The sequence below is a fragment of the Candoia aspera genome, chromosome 2 (genome assembly GCF_035149785.1).
Source record: "Candoia aspera isolate rCanAsp1 chromosome 2, rCanAsp1.hap2, whole genome shotgun sequence".
NCBI lineage: Eukaryota > Metazoa > Chordata > Lepidosauria > Squamata > Boidae > Candoia > Candoia aspera.
The window spans coordinates 251,054,596-251,075,712 of record NC_086154.1 but is presented as its reverse complement, the minus strand read 5'-3'; the positions used below and the strand labels follow the sequence as shown (position 1 = coordinate 251,075,712).

The window sequence follows — 21,117 nt, the reverse complement described above, 5'->3', positions numbered from 1 at the left end:
GGGGAAAGTAATTGAGGAAGCTGCTTTATACAGTTGGTAACTAGTATACTAGAATACTAGAGTACGTCTAGTTTTGTAGCACTTCCATCATTAAGATACAACCAGTTCCATCATTTTGCGAGTATCTTGTTCATTTCTACTTTACATATGAACATTCTTTGGAATGATGCACTGTTCCTTTTCTGTGCTGAAATGTACACCTTACCAGCTGTTGTTTCTGAAAAAGGAAAATAAAATCTATCATGTTTCTTTCCTCCCATCCATTTAGTCCAATCAAGCGAGAAGAATATGCATGCAAAAAAACACACAAAAGGATCCTGATTCTGCCATTATTTTGCTGTAGCCACCTAAAAAAAATAGAAGAGTCAAACCAAGATAATAATTAGACAGGAAACCACTGGGAAATTCCAAGTTTCTGTCCGAGATGGAGAAATTGAAGAAATGCATTGGCAAACCACTTTTATACTGTTGCCCAAGTATTTGTCAGAGTTGAACTTGACTTGACGGAATCTACCATTTTAAAACAGTGGGAAATTTCCCCTATAAATATTCCTTCCTGTTTCCCCTGAATATGGGAAGTTGCAATGCCACAGTCTTAGTAAGATAGTTTGGATCAGGGGCAGGCAGACTCCAAGCTTTGTTTTTATTAGTACTCCAGGTACTCCACAAAACCAGGCTCTGCCAAAAGTGTGGAACAAACATTAAGGAATTCTGAGCCCAAGAATTTCTTCCAAGGTATGCGTAGCAGCACCTAACCAAACTTAGCTGATCGTAAAGAATGCAAGCATGGTTGCTGTGTTAGTATTTTTATGAGGATAGTACTCAGCATTTTTTTAGTATGAGGTTAGTATTTAGTTGGAATTTAGTTTTATATTGTTTGTCTCCCTGGGAAGAGCCCAGAAGAACAATAAAAACAATGATTAATAATTAAAAAATAAATAAAATAAAAGCACCATTCACCAATCCTAAAATCACCAGTCTTAAAGACAATAAAGACTTCAAAATTAAATAACATTAATTTTTTAAAAAGCAGTGTGAAATGCAGTCTATTTCTGGGCAGTTCTTATTCTACAAATATATATGTGTAAACCTATCATGCATTTGCTCAGAAATAAATACCTGTTGGGCTTCCACATTAGTAAGAAGATATAAAGGGTAAGAATGGATAAGTCTGTTGGTTTTGATTCCATTCCGTTTAACCATTTGTCCAGTTGTTTTCTTCATTCTCTTTCTAAAGTAATTTGCATTTATTTTTTAAAAAGCCTTTATGAAAATTTGTCTCCTTTATGAAATGCATTACTCCTCATACATATATTTTCATGTGTGCTTTAAAGCGGTAGATATATTTGCAAGCATTTTCTAAATGTAGCACGTATTTGTAAATTATTGGTTCTGTTTGAGTGTAGAATTGCACTACAAATTTCAGAGTAAGGTGAATCTCAAAGAACAGTATTTAAGTTCTTGTCATGTGATTCCCTGCCAGCCTTGTTAGAATGGTAGCATTGGTCTCTGTCCTCCAGCCTTCTTGTTAATTTTCACATTACGGCAGCAAATTTATTGAGACAATGTTCTAGCAGCTGCGCACAAATGGGCCTCAACGGGAGCTGTTATGCCTGTAAGAATGGCCATAGAGTTGTCAGTGTAAGGAGGCTTGCAGATGCACAGAATGGGGAATGAGTTCATGCAGAAAAGCCGCTTATAATTCTCTAGCCAACCATGGAAGGTCTTAGGCCTTGTGGCTTTCTAGGCTGCGGACAATTATATGAATCTTATGCTTGTACAGATTTTTGGAACATCTCCTGAATTGTACTAGAAAAGCAATGTCCAGGTGCTGCCTAAGGATTGGATCAAACCTGTGAACTCAATTCCAAGGAGGGACTGAGGCCATCAAGCAAAGATTTTAAATATCCATCACGCAACTAGGATTAAAGAACTATGAGCCTGTTGGTAGAACCATATGTTCCTATGAGCAGCTGGGTTCAGTCCAAACCAAACCTCAGATTGAGCCGTTTCCTGAATTTTCAGGGCTAATTTGTTTTTTTTTCTAAATTGGGTGCAGGTTACCAGGTTGTAAAAAGGTAACTCTCCACACTGGCCTTCTTGATTACAGTTCAGGGAATCTCAGGTTTGTAAATGTGCCTTTGGCAAAGGCTTTGGTTGCTCAGAACAAAGGGAAGAGAATTGTCTTAGCTCAGTTTTGTTTCCAACTGTGTACATTAACTTAACATATGAATGTGGCTTTTATTCAGCGTGCTACAGTGGAAAGAGCATCAGACAGAGCACAGCTGAGTTCACAGGAGTAGATATAAAATATTAGGTGGAGAATTTGACCTGCTATATTGAAGTAACTCTTCTGTGTACATTTCAGAGCCACTTGAATTTGTATTCACTTCCTTTGAGAAGGCACTTATTCTATATAATTTGTTTAACCTCCACTTTGGCAAAAGAGTTTCTCTAGATTTGTGGTGATATCATGGCCTGGCAGCATCAGATATGGGGCTGATGGGGAGCATGGTCCATCTTTTCATACAGTCCTTCTTTTCATATTTTGTATTATTGACGGATAAATTTTGCCTTATCCTGCTGGACCTGTGTATCTCTGTTACTAGTAGAGGAAATGAGAAACACTATAGCTAGCCTGTGACACAGAACAAGTTTAGTTGATGTTATGAGATACTAACTGACTGTTCTTTTGGGAAGAAGGTGTCATTGATGTCATGAACAGCATTTCCCAGATAGAAAGAGAAGTTAAATGTACGTCTAAGTCACATCAACTCATACTCAGACATTTCAGCCCACTGTTGGATAGTTCAAATCAACCTATGTCAGTAGCTCTAGGGGGTTGGTGGATTCGATTGGAAAGATGGTGCTGGAAGTTGCAGAAAAAGGATAAATTGACAAAAATGACTTCTCCACCCCCACCATCACTTGTGGAAACTTCTTGAGCAGAACTTCCTTGCCTGTGGAATAAAAATCTGGATGCAAACTGATGGCTGAACAATATTTGAAGTGATGGTACTTCCCATAGTTCTCTCTATATGGATTTGTAAAGATCTACTTTAAGCTTCTTTTCCTGAAGACTGTGTGCTTATTTCTTCTTGTGATGTATTACAGGCATATGGCTGATAATTCATGTTCACAGGAACCATTTTAGCACTTGTTCAGTGCACATATCCATTCAGTTCCAAAAGGTTATTGCATCCAATATATTAGGACATTCCTGCTGCCTTTTCTCAGTTATGTGGATATGCCCAGCGGATGTGTGGAGCACCTTTCCCCAACTTTATATGTCTTGGCTATAATTCACAACATTCCTGGCCAATGCAGATACTAGGAGACGAGGGAAGTCTGGCCCATTATTGTAGTAAGTACATCATTTAACAGTTGAATCAGGTCTATTTCATCATGCTGCTTGCCAGCAATAATTTAAGAGAATGAATGTAACCTCTGCGGCTTACTTAGAAGCAAATCCCTACTAAATTCAGTGCAAATTATTCTGTGTAAATGTGCACAGGATTGCACTATAAATTAATTTAGGGCAATATGCCAAGTGTGCGTGACTGGCAAAAAGAGGTCAATGAATCATCTCCAATTCTCAGTCTTTCCCCCTCTCTATTGCTTCTTGTGCTTTCAAGCACGATTATATGTACATGAACTCTCTGTTTTTTATGTATGCTGCTATCAACACTCTATTAAAAGTGAGGCAGCTAGGCTGGTATTCTGTATAGTAAAGGTAAAGGTTTCCCTTGACATTAAGTCCAGTCATGTCTGACTCTAGGGGGCGGTGCTCATCTCCGTTTCAAAGCCGAAGAGCCAGCGCTTGTCCGTAGACACTTCCGTGGTCATGTGGCCAGCATGACTAAACGGAACACCGTTACCTGCCCGCCGAAGCGGTACCTATTAATCTTCTCACATTTGCATGTTTTCGAACTGCTAGGTTGGCAGGAGGTATTCTGTATATGACCCACAAAATGCCTGCTGGAGAAGAGTTCCAGTGGGAAAAATGTGGCATTCCTAAAATTGGTGAGTGTGGGGTGGCTGCGGGAAAGAGACAGAGCTGTTGATCCTGAGCCTAAGGGTACAGCATGTACAATCCCATGTCGCTATCTAGTTTGCCTGGACAGTACTTCCTGCATGTTAATCACATATTCGGTATTAACTGAAAAATATATATTTTTGCAGACAATGCCCACAGTCTGCATTAGTCATTCCAGTGAGAAGAGGCACTGATGATTCTGCAGTTTGAAAAATCTAGTTATTGTAACAGGGTTAAACTAGTCTCCAGTCTCCTCAGTGTTTTCAATGTATCATCTCTGTTGATTGGTTCCTATGCATGCACTGATTCTTTTCTTCTTCTTTTCTCTCTCTCTTTCTCTGTGTTTTCCTCCCCCAAGCATGCAAACGCAAAGAGCAAGAACCAAACAAAGACAGGAACAACTCCCAGAAGAAATCTCGTCTGGTTTTCACTGATCTCCAACGCAGAACACTTTTTGCCATTTTCAAAGAGAACAAACGTCCATCGAAAGAAATGCAGATCACCATCTCCCAACAGCTGGGCTTGGAACTTACGACGGTCAGTAACTTCTTCATGAATGCTAGGAGGCGGAGTCTCGAGAAATGGCAAGATGATCTGAGCACCGGGGGATCCTCGGCAACCTCCAGCACTTGTACCAAAGCATGATCAAAGAACCGAAACTGAATTGGGCACAACTCAACTAATATCTATTTAAAAGGAATGGATTCTTAACGGGGCCCTTCACTGGTGATTTGAAAGCACAATTCTCCTAAACCGTAATACTACTTTGCAACACAGGGCATTTAATTTAATTTAATTTAATTTAATTTAGATGAGAATTAGGCTTTGGGGGTTCTTTCTTTCTTTCTTTCTTTCTTTCTTTCTTTCTTTCTTTCTTTCTTTCTTTCTTATCGTGCAGGTCAAGGGTATATTCAAGGCAGACTAAGCATGTCAGAAACAGGAGGTGCTCTTTCATGCCTTAGATTAATTCACAGACGGTGTGACAGAGCCAGGCAAAGTTCATTATCTCTGGGGCCACAGGGAGCAGCCAACAAAATGGCACCTAATTTAACAGATTGCTCACTACAGAAAGTTCAAACGCATCTGACCCCATCCATTTACTGAATGCTTAGATTCTCCACCCTGCTACACCAAAGCAAGCAAACACTAAATAAACAAATACTGAGCACAAATGTTAACTAGACCTAAGAACACTGGGTTGTATTTTAGAGACTCAGGCAATGTTATGCTGAATATTTTTCAGAATAATCCAACTTAGCCTATTTGGCTTTTTCCTTAAAACGAATTGTGTCTAAGAAGAAGGATCAAGGATCAGTAGAATTTGGTTCCTTGAAGCCAAATTATCAAGCACAAAGACAATAGATGTAAACAGCTGTGGATTCTTTGCCTGTTCTTGTAAGATGTGCTCGGAGTTGGGGGGGGGTGTTAGTGAACATGTTGGTTTCAAGCACACTTTTGCAGGTTTTCACAATTTCTATGTGTACATAGTGCAGACTCACACTCAGGAAGCCCGTTTAGATGCTACCACGCAAAGAGCAAATGCAACAAAGATCTATTTTTTTTAAAGAAACCATTAATTTCATCCAAGTACATTAAGGATACTTTTTTTTTTGCCACATAATTTCTGTATTTCAGTTAGTTGGTGTTTAAGCAGGAAAAGAAGCAAATGCCTTCAAGCTGTCACTTACCATTGGCGCACTTACTTAAAAGGTGTTGTCCAAGTCTGTTCCATGGATGAAAATCATCTTCACCTACCACTTCATGTCAGAGAATGCAACACACCAAAGATGCAGGTTACTGCAAACCAAAGACCATCATTTCTATTCTCTAGCATCATTGCCATTTTGTTGTTGTTGTCAGTTTTGCCAGATCTTGCATCCATTCACCAACAACGTTGGTCAAACTATGGCTCTTTCAGCTCACCTTCCCAGTGAGCCAAAAGAGATTAGTTTCTCAAGTGAAGTAGCAATGCTAACTTTTAATCGCACTAGGGTACCATGCTCACCTACCGATACATAAACACTATCTTCCTCATCAGAATTCCTCTGGTCATGCAATGTGCACATTTACCAGTGAATAGCCCCTTTCCTTAGAACACCACTTGAGTGTTCACTAGCAAGCCAAATGCTGTAATGATCCTTTAAAGACACTTGAGACTCTTTTATGTACTACTTAATCGAAACCAAAGAAACTTTTTCTGCACCTATTTCTTCTGCAACAAACTGTTCCATTTAAGGGGGAAAATAAAAGAAAGAAATGAATAATAATTTAAAAACAAAACAAAACAAGGAAACATGTCAGGAAAAAAAAACCAATGATAACACACTGTGTTTTGACAGACATCTTGGGACATTTTTAGGAAGCAGAGTTCAAAGAAAGGGTTGACAAGAAAGGAAATGAATGGAAAAGCCAACAGGATTGCTGCTTCATTTGACAACTCAGTAATCTTAAAGTTGAAGATTGTCTTTAATTTGTGCCTATGCAGTTTTTTCAAAAGAACAAGGAACAGAGCAACCGAGACCTCAACAGCTACAATACCAAAGAATGAGGATTTCTTACAACTTTTAGTTCAGTTCATTCTCTCCCCTCACACAGCTAATAATGCTTATAGCACCATTGATCTGTGTGAAGGTAAATGGTTTCTGTTTCTTTTGAGCAACAACAAACACACACACAAAATGGATGACTTTTAAAGTTCTTTTCTTATTTTTTCCTACTTTCTGCTCCCACATGGAATCTTCTAAGGATTCCATGAGCTCCAAGTATAAGGTGTTGGGATACTAAGCTAGCCTCTAACCAAACCTGGTACAGGAGGGAAAATCTCATCAGTCAATTGCTAATTTTGAATCAATAGGGCTATGTGATTTGTATGCTTTTTTAAATGTTAATCTAAGGGGTGGGGATTGGAGGAAAAAGTGTTGTCAATGTAGAAGGAATTATATTTGTATTCATTGATACAGGAATAATCTCGTTGTGTTAGAAAGAAGTTTAACATCATATAATCTAGCCAGTAAACAATTAGTTCTCCAGGCAGTTTGACTTAGTAATTCAATACAATTTATATACTATTGAGACATGATGACCATCCAGGTCTTTCTGCTAGATCAGTGCTTCTCACCTAGAAAATCATGCCTCCCTTCTAAAGCTACTTCAGTTTAACCCTATTTCCCCATTCTACCCATATTTTTTTTACTTGTCTGCCTAGCACACCACTATTATAAGATGTCATTATTGTTCCATTTAGTTCCCATCTCGCAGACCTCAGGAACTCAACCTACAGGAGTCAAGGATGTTAGTCTTTACTGATGCTAGTAACCCTATAACCCTTGCTCTGAAAATCCAGAATCCTGACTGCTGTTTCTAACTCATAATATGGATCTGCTGATGTGATATTTCCATCACCCAGAACACACAAGATTTTATTATAGTCAATCTCAAGAAAAGTAGTTTTAACCTTTCTATGGAGTTGATTTCCTGATCTGGTCTATCTAGTGGGGCTGACATCAATCTTACAAGTCTGATTCTGCTGTACCTCCTCCTCCTCCTTATAATCCAGTGAATCAGGGAGGCATCTGCCTGAGCCACTCCTGAATGTTATCTCATTGTTCTAGACTTAAAAAAAAAATGTTTCAGCCCCTTTTGCCTAGGTAACAGTTCCTGCATATTTATGTCAAGGTCTTCTTGCTTACTCTCTACAGATTCAGAGCCCTCATATCAATACAGCAAACCAGATATAAGGTGCTCAGGAACAAAAAGGTGGAGTTTGCTTCTTATTATACATGATGTTTTGGAGCAATAAATTAAAAAAAACAACAGAACTTCCCATTTCAACAACCTGCCCCTAAGAAACAACATGAGAGAACTTAAGTTTTGTCTAACCTTAACCATTTTGCTGATATTTGTCTGCATATGGGTATGACAAAAAGATGATATAAATGAATACAGTCACCATTAAATGTACAGTCCCCAATTAATTAAATGTGGGTACCTACAGAGGTAGACCTGTGAGCCATCCATTCATACATGCGGTGCTGTTGATTAGTTTAGTTTAGTTTAATTTTTATTTTATTCTGTGCTTCTCAGATTATTAACAATTCTCAGTTACAAGCTGAGGTCTGTACTTAGTCTTTAAGGGGCTTACCAGGGCAACACTCCCCAAAGTGGGTAGCCTCAACAAGCTGAGGTCTGTATTTAGTCTTTAAGGGGCTTACCAGGGCAACACTCCCTAAAGTGGGTAGCCTCAAGACTAAACCCGTCCGAAATGTCTGGAGCAGGGTTTTCTCAACTTTAGCAACTTGAAGATGTTTGGACTACAACTCCCAGAATTCCCTAGCCAGTTATGTTGGCTGGGGAATTCTGGGAGTTGAAGTCCAGACTTCTTAAAGTTGCTAAGGTTGAGAAACACTGATCTGGAGCAAAGACTAAGTTAAGTTTAATTAAACCTGATTTGAAAATGAATATCACTAATTAGAAAATGTTAATATGATTACTCTCTATGTATTTCTTGTAGGAAAAAGGCCATGTTAATCTACAGGGACAAAAAATCAGAAGTCTAGTAGCACCTTTTAAAACTAAAGTTAATGCAGCTCTCCTCATCAAATGCATAGAGTGCAACTGTAGAGTGGCTTTCTGTGTGTTTCATAACTTCCCTTCTATCGTGCTTCTAATTAAATTTTGGCAAAACCTTTTGGAGGACCTCTGGGGGCCTCTGGTTGTGCATCACTCTCTTACTGAAATGAATGTGCTATTTCAGTTCAAGAACCAGTTGCTCTTGTCCTTTTTCAAAGATGATTCTTTTCCTGCAAGGAAGGGTGATATACATACAGTGTATGTTCTCTGTTAAATACTTGCTAGAAGGAATAATCATAACTCTATAGAAGGACTGCCTGGTTTCTTTTTAGCTTCAGGAAATATTTTGATGTGTCTCTGTCTACTGAGTAATGCCAGCCATTCTGCTCATAGAACCTGGTGCTTACAAGGAATTCTTGAGAATGGCTTAGGGAAAATGCTCATTTCCAGCCAGCCAAACCTAGATGGTTTCACCCTTGCCCTGCATCAGCCATCCCCACACTCTCCAGGTGTGTTCATCCCCAGGCAGCATGATCATTGGCCACTTTCACTGGAAATAATGGAAGCTGTGATCCCACACTCTGGAAGCACCCTAAATTAGGAAGGCTGCTCTGCATGAACTGCAATTGTAGCCTGTACTCAACTCCTCCACCATGCCTACAAGCTGCAGGGAATCATTAGCAGTGATAAGCATGTTATTTTTCTTGGATTGCTTGTTTCCCATAATATACCTCTGATAAAAGTTCTAAGGAATCCAAGAATTTTCTCCAGAAAGCATTTTAAAAATCACAGGTCTAGGATCTACTGATACTTTTGAGATCTCAGTAGATTTAGATCTAATGATATCCTTGATAGCTTGACCTAATGATATCCAGTTGTTAATGAGTGGTTTTCATTGTTATCATTAACAGCCTGAATCAATGCATTGCAGGATGGAGGCCTCTTCATTGAAAGTTATAGATGGTAAACTACAATGCTGGTTCAGTGTGGTACCTACCAACTTGCATATATTTCAAATTCCTTCTCTGTGAATCATTCCTCATTTTCCTATGTCTCGGTGATGGTAAGAGGAGAAATTTGTAATAACAGCAGCAGCAGCAGCTCAGTCCTGTCCTTTGCCACCCTGTGGTCTAGCAGGAAGAAGCTGAGATGATTAGTCAAAGACATAAACATTTGTGGGGTTAAAAGAGGAGAATTTGTCTCTTAACTCTGCTCCAAAAGACTCTTGCACTGGCATTAAAAACAATAGAGCAAAGGAGGAGTTCACCATGACTCACATTTTCCCAATATACAGTATATAACATGGACATCCTGTGCTGTCCACAATGAGTTGACCCTGTGCTTGAGCCCAATCTCCACATAAAAAGATACCAGAACAAATCGATCTGGACCTCTGAGAGAGGAGATAGTCACTTCAGGCCTAAGCTTTTTATGGAAAAAGGTAGAAAGCTATCCATGTTCTTCAGTTTGGGACTGATTTTCAGTCTGGTAGCCGTAATAAACTCTTGCTGTAAAAAAGAACTATTTGAGAGGCCAACACATTATAGATAGCAAGGGAGGATATATTCTGCTGCTTCTAAATGCTCGCATGTGTTAAGTGCATTAAAAAGACTTAATAAAAAATCTTACCCTTAGACAGGAAATGATTATTTTGCGCAGCTAACCACTGATTTTGTTCTCATTAATTCACTTCTCTTTAGAGGAGCACAGGGGCAATTGCTCTGGGCCCCATCCCAAAAATGATTCAGTGTTTGAAGTGATCAGATCAATTAATACTTTTAATTCACTTCCATGTTTTAAGAAGCACCTTTTTCAAAGAACAGTACAGTATATAGTCTTCATACAAGGTACATTATTCAAAACAGTAGAGAGTAAGCCAGTCTGACTGAGATTTCTTTAAACGTTCGAGGCAAGGTACAAGACATTCATAATTTATCAAAAGGCCAGACCTATCTGTGAAAACAAATAGGATTTTAAGATTACCAGAGCTTTGGTTTCCTTTATTACTTCAGCTTTGTGTTAAAGCTAGGATTGGTGGCATGGAAGATTTACAGTCTACACTGTATGAAGGAATGTATATTTTTATGGGGAATGCATTTATACTTATTGTGCATGAATATATCTGCCAGTAATCTTTACTCTAGAGCAGTGTTTTTCAACCTTGCTGGCTGGAGAATTCTGGGAGTTGAAGTCCATACATATTAAAGTTGCTGAGGTTGAGAGACACTGCTCTAGAGGAATGGTGACTTCATCTCTGAGCCATCAATTGTAATGTTGGAGGAAAGATATAATAAACCATTACAGGACCTGATTAGAACCTAAGGGCTGGGCTCTGTTTATTCAGACAAGAAGCATATTCTGGTTTTAATGATACATGAAAAGTGTTAAAATCTGACATCCCATTGTAATCACAGTTTAGACAGCTCCTTCTAATCCACATAGAGTCTTCTCTGGGACTTCCTGGTTATCCATTCTCTCTCTCCATCCATTACAGCAAAATCTAAACAGCTTCTTCTGTCCCCAATCTGGAATTACTTTGTGTTGTCTTGCTCTGATCAGATGTTATGCAGTATGTTGTAGCTACCTTGTTGGTCAATTTTATGTAACTGTGGTTTTCCCAGGCAGCAACTCAGACAATAGCCAAGTATGAATGGAATTTTAGGAGATGGTGATTGCATTTTAAGCATGCTATGTGTCTGCACCGGTTTAAGCATCTGTCTGCTTGTCTTGAGTACTGCCTATTTTATATGCTCTCTTTCTCAGAGGAATTACAGTGTGATAGTATCCCAACATCTCTTTTTACCTTTATACTTGGAGTTATTTTTCATGGGCACATCCAAGATGAATTCAACTTTCAAGAAACCTTGGATATTGTTTAATCATCTGTGGAGGAACAAAGAATGTGCTTGATTACTTCGGTTGAATAGCTTTATTCTCGATCTCTCTTAACTAAAGCTAAATCCAAAGACCTATGAAGGACAAAAACCAGCAAAATGTAAAGCTCAGACCGACTTTTGGGAATAGCAACCTCCTTTTCTTTTTTCTTTTCTTTTTTTAACCCAAAACCAAACCAACAAACAAGCAAAAAGACAAGATGTAGAAATGACATAGCAATGGGGGAACAAAAAATCTGCAGCTTCTTTCTTGCTTGTCAGCATATTTAAATATTTTGTGGTCTTTATAGACGATGCTTGGCCTAATCTATATTTATTATGGAAATTATTTTTCTTTGTTATTCTTTAAATGTTTTTCCGGTTCACTTCAAAGCCTTTACTTCTGTCCTGATAAGTTTGGGCTATAACCCATTGTATTGTTGATCAGTTCTGAGATTTATTCTAATTAGATGGGGATCCAGATCTGAAGCCTTAGCTCTAGTTAAGCGTTCATTCCATAGAAGATCCTGTGGTGCAAACCAAGTCTATATACCATCTTGTACTGTAAATAGGAGTTTAGCTGGAGCTAAAGCCGCAGAAGACTGGGTCTAATTGGTTGATTTTGGTGATTATTTTGATGACATTCTTGTTTATTGTAGTTGAAATTCACCTGGATTTGCTCCTGAGCATGTGCCATTGAAATTAATGGATGTCGCTCTTATATTTCAATGGGGTGTGTTCATGGGCATCTCTCAGGATTCTGCCTTTTATTTCCTAGAGTTAATTTTTGCTTATTTAATGAAACTAGAATTGTAGTGCATCTTAAATGCAAATCTAAAGTTAGCTCAGAAATTTTATTTGGGGGCAGTGGGGAATATTGGTAAAGTTTCCAGATTCTGTTACAGTTTCAGGTTACCAAAATAATAACAATAACAACAATAACAATAACGATAATAAAGTTACTAAGGAAAAAATTAAAATCTCCCATATCCCTCTCCCCAAACTGAGGTATGTTTTATGTATTTTAATCAGTATCAATGGTTTATAAAATAATCAACCCTTAAGTTATTTAAATTAATTCCTCTTTTTCATCTCACTTAAAAGATAAAAGAAAAAATAGTGAGGTATACCTTTTAATTATTATTATGGCACATAAATGCCTTCATAATATAACTTATTTATTTAACTTATTCAGCATCTACTAAAGGTGCCCTTGTATAGTTTATATTTTATTTTTTTTAATAAATCAATTTAAAGCACTACAGTTTATTTGCTATCAGAACAACAGAATTATTATTCCTTCTTCTTTTTTTTCCTTTTTTGGACAAGCAAGGAATATTTTGTCTAAAACTATACATTCAGGAACAACAGGGGATTAAAAAAACCAAAACACTATAACACTTTGCCTGAACTTTGTGGCTTTTTAAAAACCTAAGCTGGGGGAAAATATAAAATAACAACAAGCAAAAAAGTAGATAAATTTAAAAAGAGAGAAACCCTTAAAGTAGCTGCTTCCAAGAATGAACTTTGTGTGTGTGTGTGTAAAACAAACAAACAAAAAAAAAGATTTAAAAAAACAGGAAAAAAGGAAAAAAAACTTTCTATTTCTAGTGAGAACCAAAGAGGCTACCTCACTGACTTTTTCCATTTGTAATTTTAATCGTGTTGATGATACCAAAGATACCAAAGATTTCTTTCTCTGTGCGGTCTGCATTTTGCTTGTGCTCTTTATAGTTTTAATGTTTTCTCTTTTACATCCAGTATGTACAGCTGCAACTCAGTTACCCACCCAGCCAAGAGACAACGTTAGAGGGACCTGCTAATTCTGAAGGAGTTGGTTTTTTTGTATTTATCTTGGTCACTGCCTTTCCCACCCCTGTGTCCCTCCCTTTCTGCCTCAAAAGGGAACTCTACCAGCTTGATCTTAAGCACAGTCTTCAAGAAGAGAGATTCAGGTTTCCATGTGCAGAGCTTCACTTTGATGCTCACCTATCCACCTAGGATTGGATAAATAGGAATGTGCATGCCTTTCAGGAGCAGCCTAAATGGGACAGATGAGGATATGAATCCCTTTGTGCAATCACTAATTGATATTTAAGGTTAGCTACTGTACTTTTGGCTAAATCTGGGTGGGGGTATTGGCTGGGATTCCAAAAACTATGAAGTAATTCAGAAAGGCCCTCAACTCTCATCATACAGAACTGTAGTCAGGTCAGACTACAGATTAATGAACTGCCTGCTAGATGGATCAAGGATCTGTCTGTATAAACCTCATGTAACTTCTTAGACCAGCTCCCTCTGAAGAGTACTCACCCAGGTCCTACAGCTCAAACCACTTTTGAAGCTCAGTTGCAAAAGCAGTTTGTGATGGGTCCTACAGGAACATCTGCTGTTCACAGAGAAAAGAGTGCAAAATCCTATTTGGTGAGCCATAAGTAGATTTTTGGATCCCAGCCATCGGCCCCATCCAGTGGACAGGAGGCACAACTGGGACTTCCTTCTGCATTATGTGGAATTAAATGAACTTATTTTAATGGAACTGACATTAGCTTGAGAGATGCCATCCAGAAAGATCTCCTAGTGCTTAAGACTATGGTCCAAAGTTCCTATATCTAAGTTTAAGATTTACTGAAATCAGTGCAGTTTCAAGGTAGATATAATTAGGATTTTAAAAAAAAGAAAGAAAGAAAGGTCAGACAGGCTTAATCTTGCCAATAAGCAGATGTAGGCAACCTGTGCCCTTCAGATAGGTTCAGCTCCCACTCCAATAAGTCCAAACTGTACAACCAAGAATGGGGGCTAAGTATGTTTAAGACCGTACCTTTACTTAGAAGTAAATAGAATTAACATCAGACATAATTCAGAATATTCAAGGCTAGATAACTGGGCTGTGTCTTGTTTCAATTTGTTCAAAGTGCTTCTATGTTTCTCTGCTCTGCTCTCAGCCCATCTGAAAGTGAAGTTTAAGATATAAAATTCTAGCACAAGCCCATTTCCTCTTTCATTTTGATGGAAAAGAAAGCTGCCCAAGAGGTCTGTTCAAATGCATGGGGTGGTTGACAGCACTGGAATGAAGAGGGAAGTTCCAGCTGGCCATAGATTTGCTCATAGAATGCACACTGCAGTTTTTGGTCCAATACTTTTTTTTCTGCCAGCTGTTAAATTGATAAACAAATCCTGTTGGAGGTTTCTGGGAGATTTCACCCAAGGTTCATGAACCCACACAGGTGCACACACATGCATACACACACACACACACATATATATACTGTACATGCATACGCATACACTTAAAAATACAGTATGGCTGCTGCTGTCTTAGATGAGAAGTATATTAATCTTCTCCTGGGACAATCTACCAAAATGAGATTGCTCCTCCCTTCATCTCTTTTATGTGGGATTTTGAGAGCATCTCATGTGCTTAATGTGGTGAGAAGCAAGATACTGGAAAACAGGGGACTCATGGCTAATCCCACAAGATCTTCTAGATGTATTCCAAACTGGATAAAATGAAATGTAATACTACCATATTAATTACACCGAATCAGTGATGAAGTTTTGTTAAAAATGAACAACAAAAAACCAACCACAAATTAGATCAATTGACCTCTTTCAACCTTCTGTTATTTATTTGTAAAGTTATAGTCTTGGGGTTTAGATTATAATAATAATAATGCAGCACTGAAGCAAACAGGAGTAAAGCTACTGAAACAATATAACATACTGAATATGCAAAAAAACCATAAAGTACACCAAAAAAAATCTCTTTTTTAAAAAATCAGGGACTTCTTCAATTATGGCCAGCTAATTGTTCAAAAGGCCTTGTGAAACAAAAGTAATTTTTTTGCAAATCTCATCCACGTATCTCACCCATGTATCTGATCACCATAAAGGAGTGAAGGTCTATTGACCACAATTTGGACTTCCAACAAAAGCATTTAAAATGGGAACTTTAATGGAAGTTTCACTCCCAGGGCTGGTAAGAGAGAGGAGATATTAATTGGGAAACATTTTTAGCCAATTTCAGGATAAAGATGGAGCCATGTCATTGGAGTAGGCAGGGCAGAAGTAGCAAGCCTATTTTAGTGAGTTTTTATAGAAGAATTTTCATATAAGAGACTTGTTAAGTGTATTGAAAAGCAAACACAGTTATTTGATGGCTTATTTTGCTTTTAAACCAAAATCCACAATGCTGTCATTTAGTAGTTTGCAACTGAATCTCAGCAGCACAATCATGGGGGAGACCTAGTGTTCCATTTGTAGGTGAAGGACCACAAGTTGCCTATTATTGCTGTATGCATTCTATAGCTTCCAACCTACATTGCTAGGAACTTCTTGTTTGCTTTTTTGAACAACGTTAGGAAATAACATGTTTAGCACTATGGCAACTTCGACCCTTGTAAAGCCCATGCAACAACACATTCAGCTTTTTCTAACTCCACCCTACCTTGTTTCATCCAGCAGGTAAAAGAACCCTGAAAGATGAGACAACTTTGCCCAATCTCTAGCTTTTGAATGATTTCCTCACGGACCAATGTGGCTACCTATAATTTTAATAGCAAAAGTGATACTAGGGTGTGATTCAGGATAGCAAAATATAAAATGCCTATGGGCAAACTGAAAGGTGGTAATTCTCTCCCACCTTTTTTTTTTCCAACAAGGTGTTAACAGTTAGAGCATGACCTTTTTATTCCCATACTAAGCATGCCCTTCATCAACACAATAAAAGCCCACCTTTCAACAATTCATTTTTGCCTTTATGCATCCTTCCCTCTAAATAACATCTTCCTCCTTTCTTGGATCCTACTGTGTATATTTTATGGCAATATGCCTTCAACATAGAGCTATAATGATTCTCAGGATGCCTTCCATGGGTGGAAGGCAATGCTAGATCTTTGCATTAAACCTCCCAGCTTCCACTCCCTCCTCTCCCACACGCTTCCCACTCTTCGAGGGAATGTCCAGGAAGGGCCAAACGCCCAAATACAAGAAAAACATCAAAATTAGCAGGACTTTTTGACGGCAATTGCGTTTTCTATCAGACCCATGCTTCATGTACAAAGTGTGAGTTTACCACAGGACGAGTGCCTTGCTTGAACCAAAGCAACGATTTTGCCAGTCTAGACCTCTCTGTAATTTTTTTAAAATTCTTCCTGTGAATACCTCAGCGTCAACTGGGCCGCCATGTTGAAACTGGTGGTCTTATTGTACTGTGGTGCTTTGCGATGCAACCCTGCAAAGAACATGATTTGTAATAATAATACCAAAGGTCCTTTTTCTCTTTTCTCTCTCCTTTCTCTCTTCATGGTTCCAAAGCTTTAAAATATAAACCTGGGCATGTTGGCAACGCAGACCGCTGAATTCCTTACCGAATTTTCTCAGATATACCTCATAGATAATAGTGTTTAGAGTAATGTTATTATAGCGTATGTAATAAATTATTCACTTGTTTCATTTTGGTAACTGTGATTTAAAAGAAATTTTAAAAAAGCTTTATACGTTTTAGGTTGTGCTTTTGTAATAGACAGGAAAAAAAAATGGTGCGCTTAAAGGTGTATGTAAGTCTTCTTCCTTTTGGATGTTTTATTTATTCCGGATTGGGAAAAGTTGCAGAATGAGCCCAAAGTTTACAGTTTTCATATTTTGCTGAAGAAACAATCTGTGTTAATTTGCTCTGTTGGAAAAAAAAAAAGAAGTATGATTATTTTCTACATTTGTGCTACTTGGTCTGAACAATTAATTGTTCTGTGTTTAACAGTGTAGTATTATAATTAGCAACTCCTATGATTTCAGTGCTATCATTTTGATGCATGAAGCAAAAGAAAAACTTAGCAGTGTAATGCATTGTGGGTCTTAATAGCAACTTTTTTTTTCATTTGGAAATACAGTAGATGTTTCCTTTTCATTTAATGAAATTTTATTTATGCATGAAGCCTGTTATCCGTTAGCGGTTGTGGAGCAGTTTTGTGTATACATGCATTTAGGCTGTGAAAATGTGCACAGTTCTGTCTCATAAAGTTGAAATAGCGGTTTGCATACAGAAGGCATTTCCATTTGAATATGCATTTGGACCAGGGCACATTTCAGAAATAAACATATGTCCAGTACAAATTGAATTTGACTTACAATATTGGAAATTAATATGAACAAATAAAATTAGCCAAGAGCTCCCTTGTTTCTAAGACAAACAGTGTTTATGTGTGGTAGTTTGAAAAGTCACCTTTTACTGGAAATGTGAGTGAGCTGTGCATTTTTTCTAACACAAAAGGAGTTCCTTTGGCTTTATGGTATATAATAACAATAATAATAATAAATAGCAATATAGGTCATATTGTTGCAAATTTATACAGTGATGGTGAGAACTGGCAGCGTTTTCCAGCATTTGCAGTGATTGACTGACCATGTTCATGTGTTAGAGCTATGCTGCTTTTGGGCATGGAAGCATTGTAGAAGACAGTCAACATTTGGCATGAACGAAACCCCACCAGAATTAGCAGGTTGTCATGTTGTCTGCTGTGACTGGCAACAGACTGTTCTGATAGTTCATTCTAAACACACACACACACACACACACAAACAACCCAGCACAGTTTTAATGGTTGTTCATCTACCTTGCCTATGCAACTGGATCTTAGTTCTCAAGCATGTTTGAAGGGTGTTTGTTAAATGTTCCATCTTACTTTCCCCCTCCCCCCAAAAGAAGTCTTTTTTTTAGACCTTTGCCAACAATGTACAGTATCTAGGCCTATAAATTGAGATTTAGCTATCTGTTGGGGGCAGTGAAGAATAATGAAGAGTACTATATTTATCTGGTGAGCCTTTGTTGACCTGAGTTCTTCATGCAAAAGCAGAAAGTTCCAAGGGGTTTCTGGTGAGCCAATCCACTGTTTATGGAGTGAAGCACCAGGATGGCCTAATCATGTAGATGGGATAGGCTGCTCCCAAGGACCATCCAGTTAGAAAAATTATTTTGGACACTCTTGTGCAAACTGAGAGTGCACGTCAAAATGCTTGGGACTTAACAGGAGTTGCAGGGCACATTCATGGTTTATGAAGGAGGCCTTGAGTGTATACCTGCATCAAACTGCCTAACATACTAAGGCACAACACTTAAACCAGCCTGGATGATTACAAACCTAGTCTAAAGCAGAATTTGCAAAGCATATGGATTGTCCTTTATATCTGGGCTCTCACCAATACAAATTGCAAATTTGGGCTCTCACTGATACAAATTGCAAACTTTCTTCCTAAAACCTACTTATTCAATTGCACCATAAAGCCAAAAAAACTGCTAAGTACACTTTACTTTGTCTAGGAGGGTGCAACTTAGGAATAGGGCTGTGTGGAAAACGGCAATCTGCTATACAAAACAGTGTCCAGCCTGAACATCAGTAGCGTGTTTATATGTCTTTTGTCATTAAAAATATACTGGACGTGTGCTTACATTAGTGCAAAGGAGCATATTTTTTATTTGGCCTTATAATAGTAGATTGTGATAAACAAAACTTTGTACTATGGTCTGTTTATTTTTGTTTTCCTATTTATCTGCCAAAGATGGTAATGGATACAAGGATTTTAAATAGGTTTTTTGTAAGACAGTTAATGATTGTAATAGTGTTAAAACTTCCCAAAAGCTTTATATGTTCTTCCGCAATAAGCAAACCAAATATTTCTTTCAAGAAAATTCCAGTTATACTGAAAACAGATTCACAAACCATAATTCTTAACCAAAATGCAGTTGTTGTAATGTTTGCATAATCTTCAAATGCATTTTTATTCTTTCAATCCAAAGGAAATAAGGGGTATGAAAAAAACAGCCAAACCTGCAGCTGTTGAAGCAAAGAGCGGGTGGCCCAGCTTACTATGTTTTGCCAAGAATACTTGTAATTTAAGGTATATTTTATAATGCCATTATATGTCTTGGGGTTTCTGTTTTTGTTTCTGTTTTGCTATTTCTGTTTTTTATTTTTTAATTTTGTGAAGGTGATATGTTAAATCGAGTGTTCCAAACAAATAAAGTAGCTACAGAATGAATGTTATTTTATTATTAAATGGTTTTTACTCAATTATTTGTGCCAACAGACATCCTTTACCTTAATAACAAATTACTGTATATGTGTCAAAGTCTTAATTTATAGTTCTTGATGTGAAAAATAAAGAGAAAAACACGTATGGTTTGTCAAAGTTGAATAAATGAAGAAAAGTCTGCATTTTTTTCATCCTTGCAGAGTGAAAAAGATACTCTCAGGTGTGGGTTTTGAAGTTAGAAGAAAAGACACAGCATATGCTACTCATAGGATGGTATGGGATTACAAATTAATGTCTCATCTGATTAAATCCAATCTCCATTAGGGCTCAATGGACACAGGTTTGCTCTATTTTAGATGCCTGATGTGCCAAAAGTTTCATCTGCGGTCTCTTTTTTTACTAGTCCCTCTTAGTTTGATAACTCTTTTCAGAGAAAACCATTTCAGTGAATATCTCCTGAGGCTGCTAGCAGAATTCTTGCATTCACTTTAGTTAGAGGGGAATTCATAAGTATCCTGTCCCCACCCCTCACCCCCCACCCCTCACCCCCCAGCTTCAGACATGAGACCTTGATGGAATTCTTCCATGTGGGACTTACTCAAACAAGGGTGTCCATAAGGTGTGGTCAGAAAAGTTGAGATGGTGGCCACCATGGTGTGATTGAAGCTCTGCTCACTTTTTATGTGTGTGGCAGAGCTTCAATCACACCATTATGGCCTCCATCTTGACCTTTTTAATCACATCCTGCAGACACCCTTATACTCAGATCAAGAAACCTAAGCATTCAGGAAGTCTCGGAGCAATGGAAAGAAAGGTAATAGGGAGAAAAAAGGCAGTTTCTATTTGTTGGCCATATTACAATAGAAAGGTAGGCTCAAAAACCCTATCCAAGGAACTCTAAACTGCTGAGAATAAGCAAAAGTCTCTTTTTCAGAGCAAGACCATTTTTGCAGATATCCCTGACTTTCTGATAACTTTTCTCTTAGGCTATCAAATTGAGCTGGGAATATAAGAATGAATTTTTTAAAAAGATATATTTCCTGTGAAACACTGGAGTCCAACCTTGAGCAGCTTTGTCTCATGGTGAATATAATAGCATTGCTGCAAAAAGGCTTCACCTCGTTTTCCCATTACTGAAAAGTTCCATCAGCTGCAGTGCTCGCTAAAGGTAGCTTCCTTAAAATATAGACGTATTTGTAAAATACATAAACAGAATATATTGGAATCAAGCAGAATCCCAAAGCAGGAAGCAAAGAATTATGAAACATCTGCAAGCAAACAACTCAGTTCAGAGAGCACCAAGGACTCCACAGTCCAACCCTGAGCTACAGATATTCCCTTCTGTTGGAGGAAGCAAACAAACAGAAACATGAACAGTAACAGTTTCCCCCCTCCCACCCCACCTACCATGATAGTTACCACAACTACTACTAACTGTGTTTAATATATGAAGAAACCAACAAACATAGCAACATCTAGTTAACTAGAAAGAGAATGGAACCCACAAGCTTTATTTCTTCCATCCTTTCAGGGAAATGGTTAGCATTTTGTATTTGCTAACCAAGGAGATAGAAAACCCTCCCTGTCAGCATAATACGTCCAAAAATGCAA

General features: G+C 37.9%; 1 protein-coding gene across 1 annotated transcript in view; it reads left to right on the top strand.

Moving 5' to 3' along the window:
* The window catches only part of ONECUT2 (one cut homeobox 2), a 71,911-nt gene extending 52,261 nt beyond the window's left edge, over positions 1-19,650 (top strand). The window contains exon 2 of the mRNA XM_063295794.1: positions 4,395-19,650. Within this exon, the coding sequence (XP_063151864.1) occupies positions 4,395-4,681 (287 nt within the window). The 3' untranslated portion in view covers positions 4,682-19,650. The remainder of the gene's footprint in view (positions 1-4,394) is intronic.
* Positions 19,651-21,117: the final 1,467 nt, after the last annotated feature.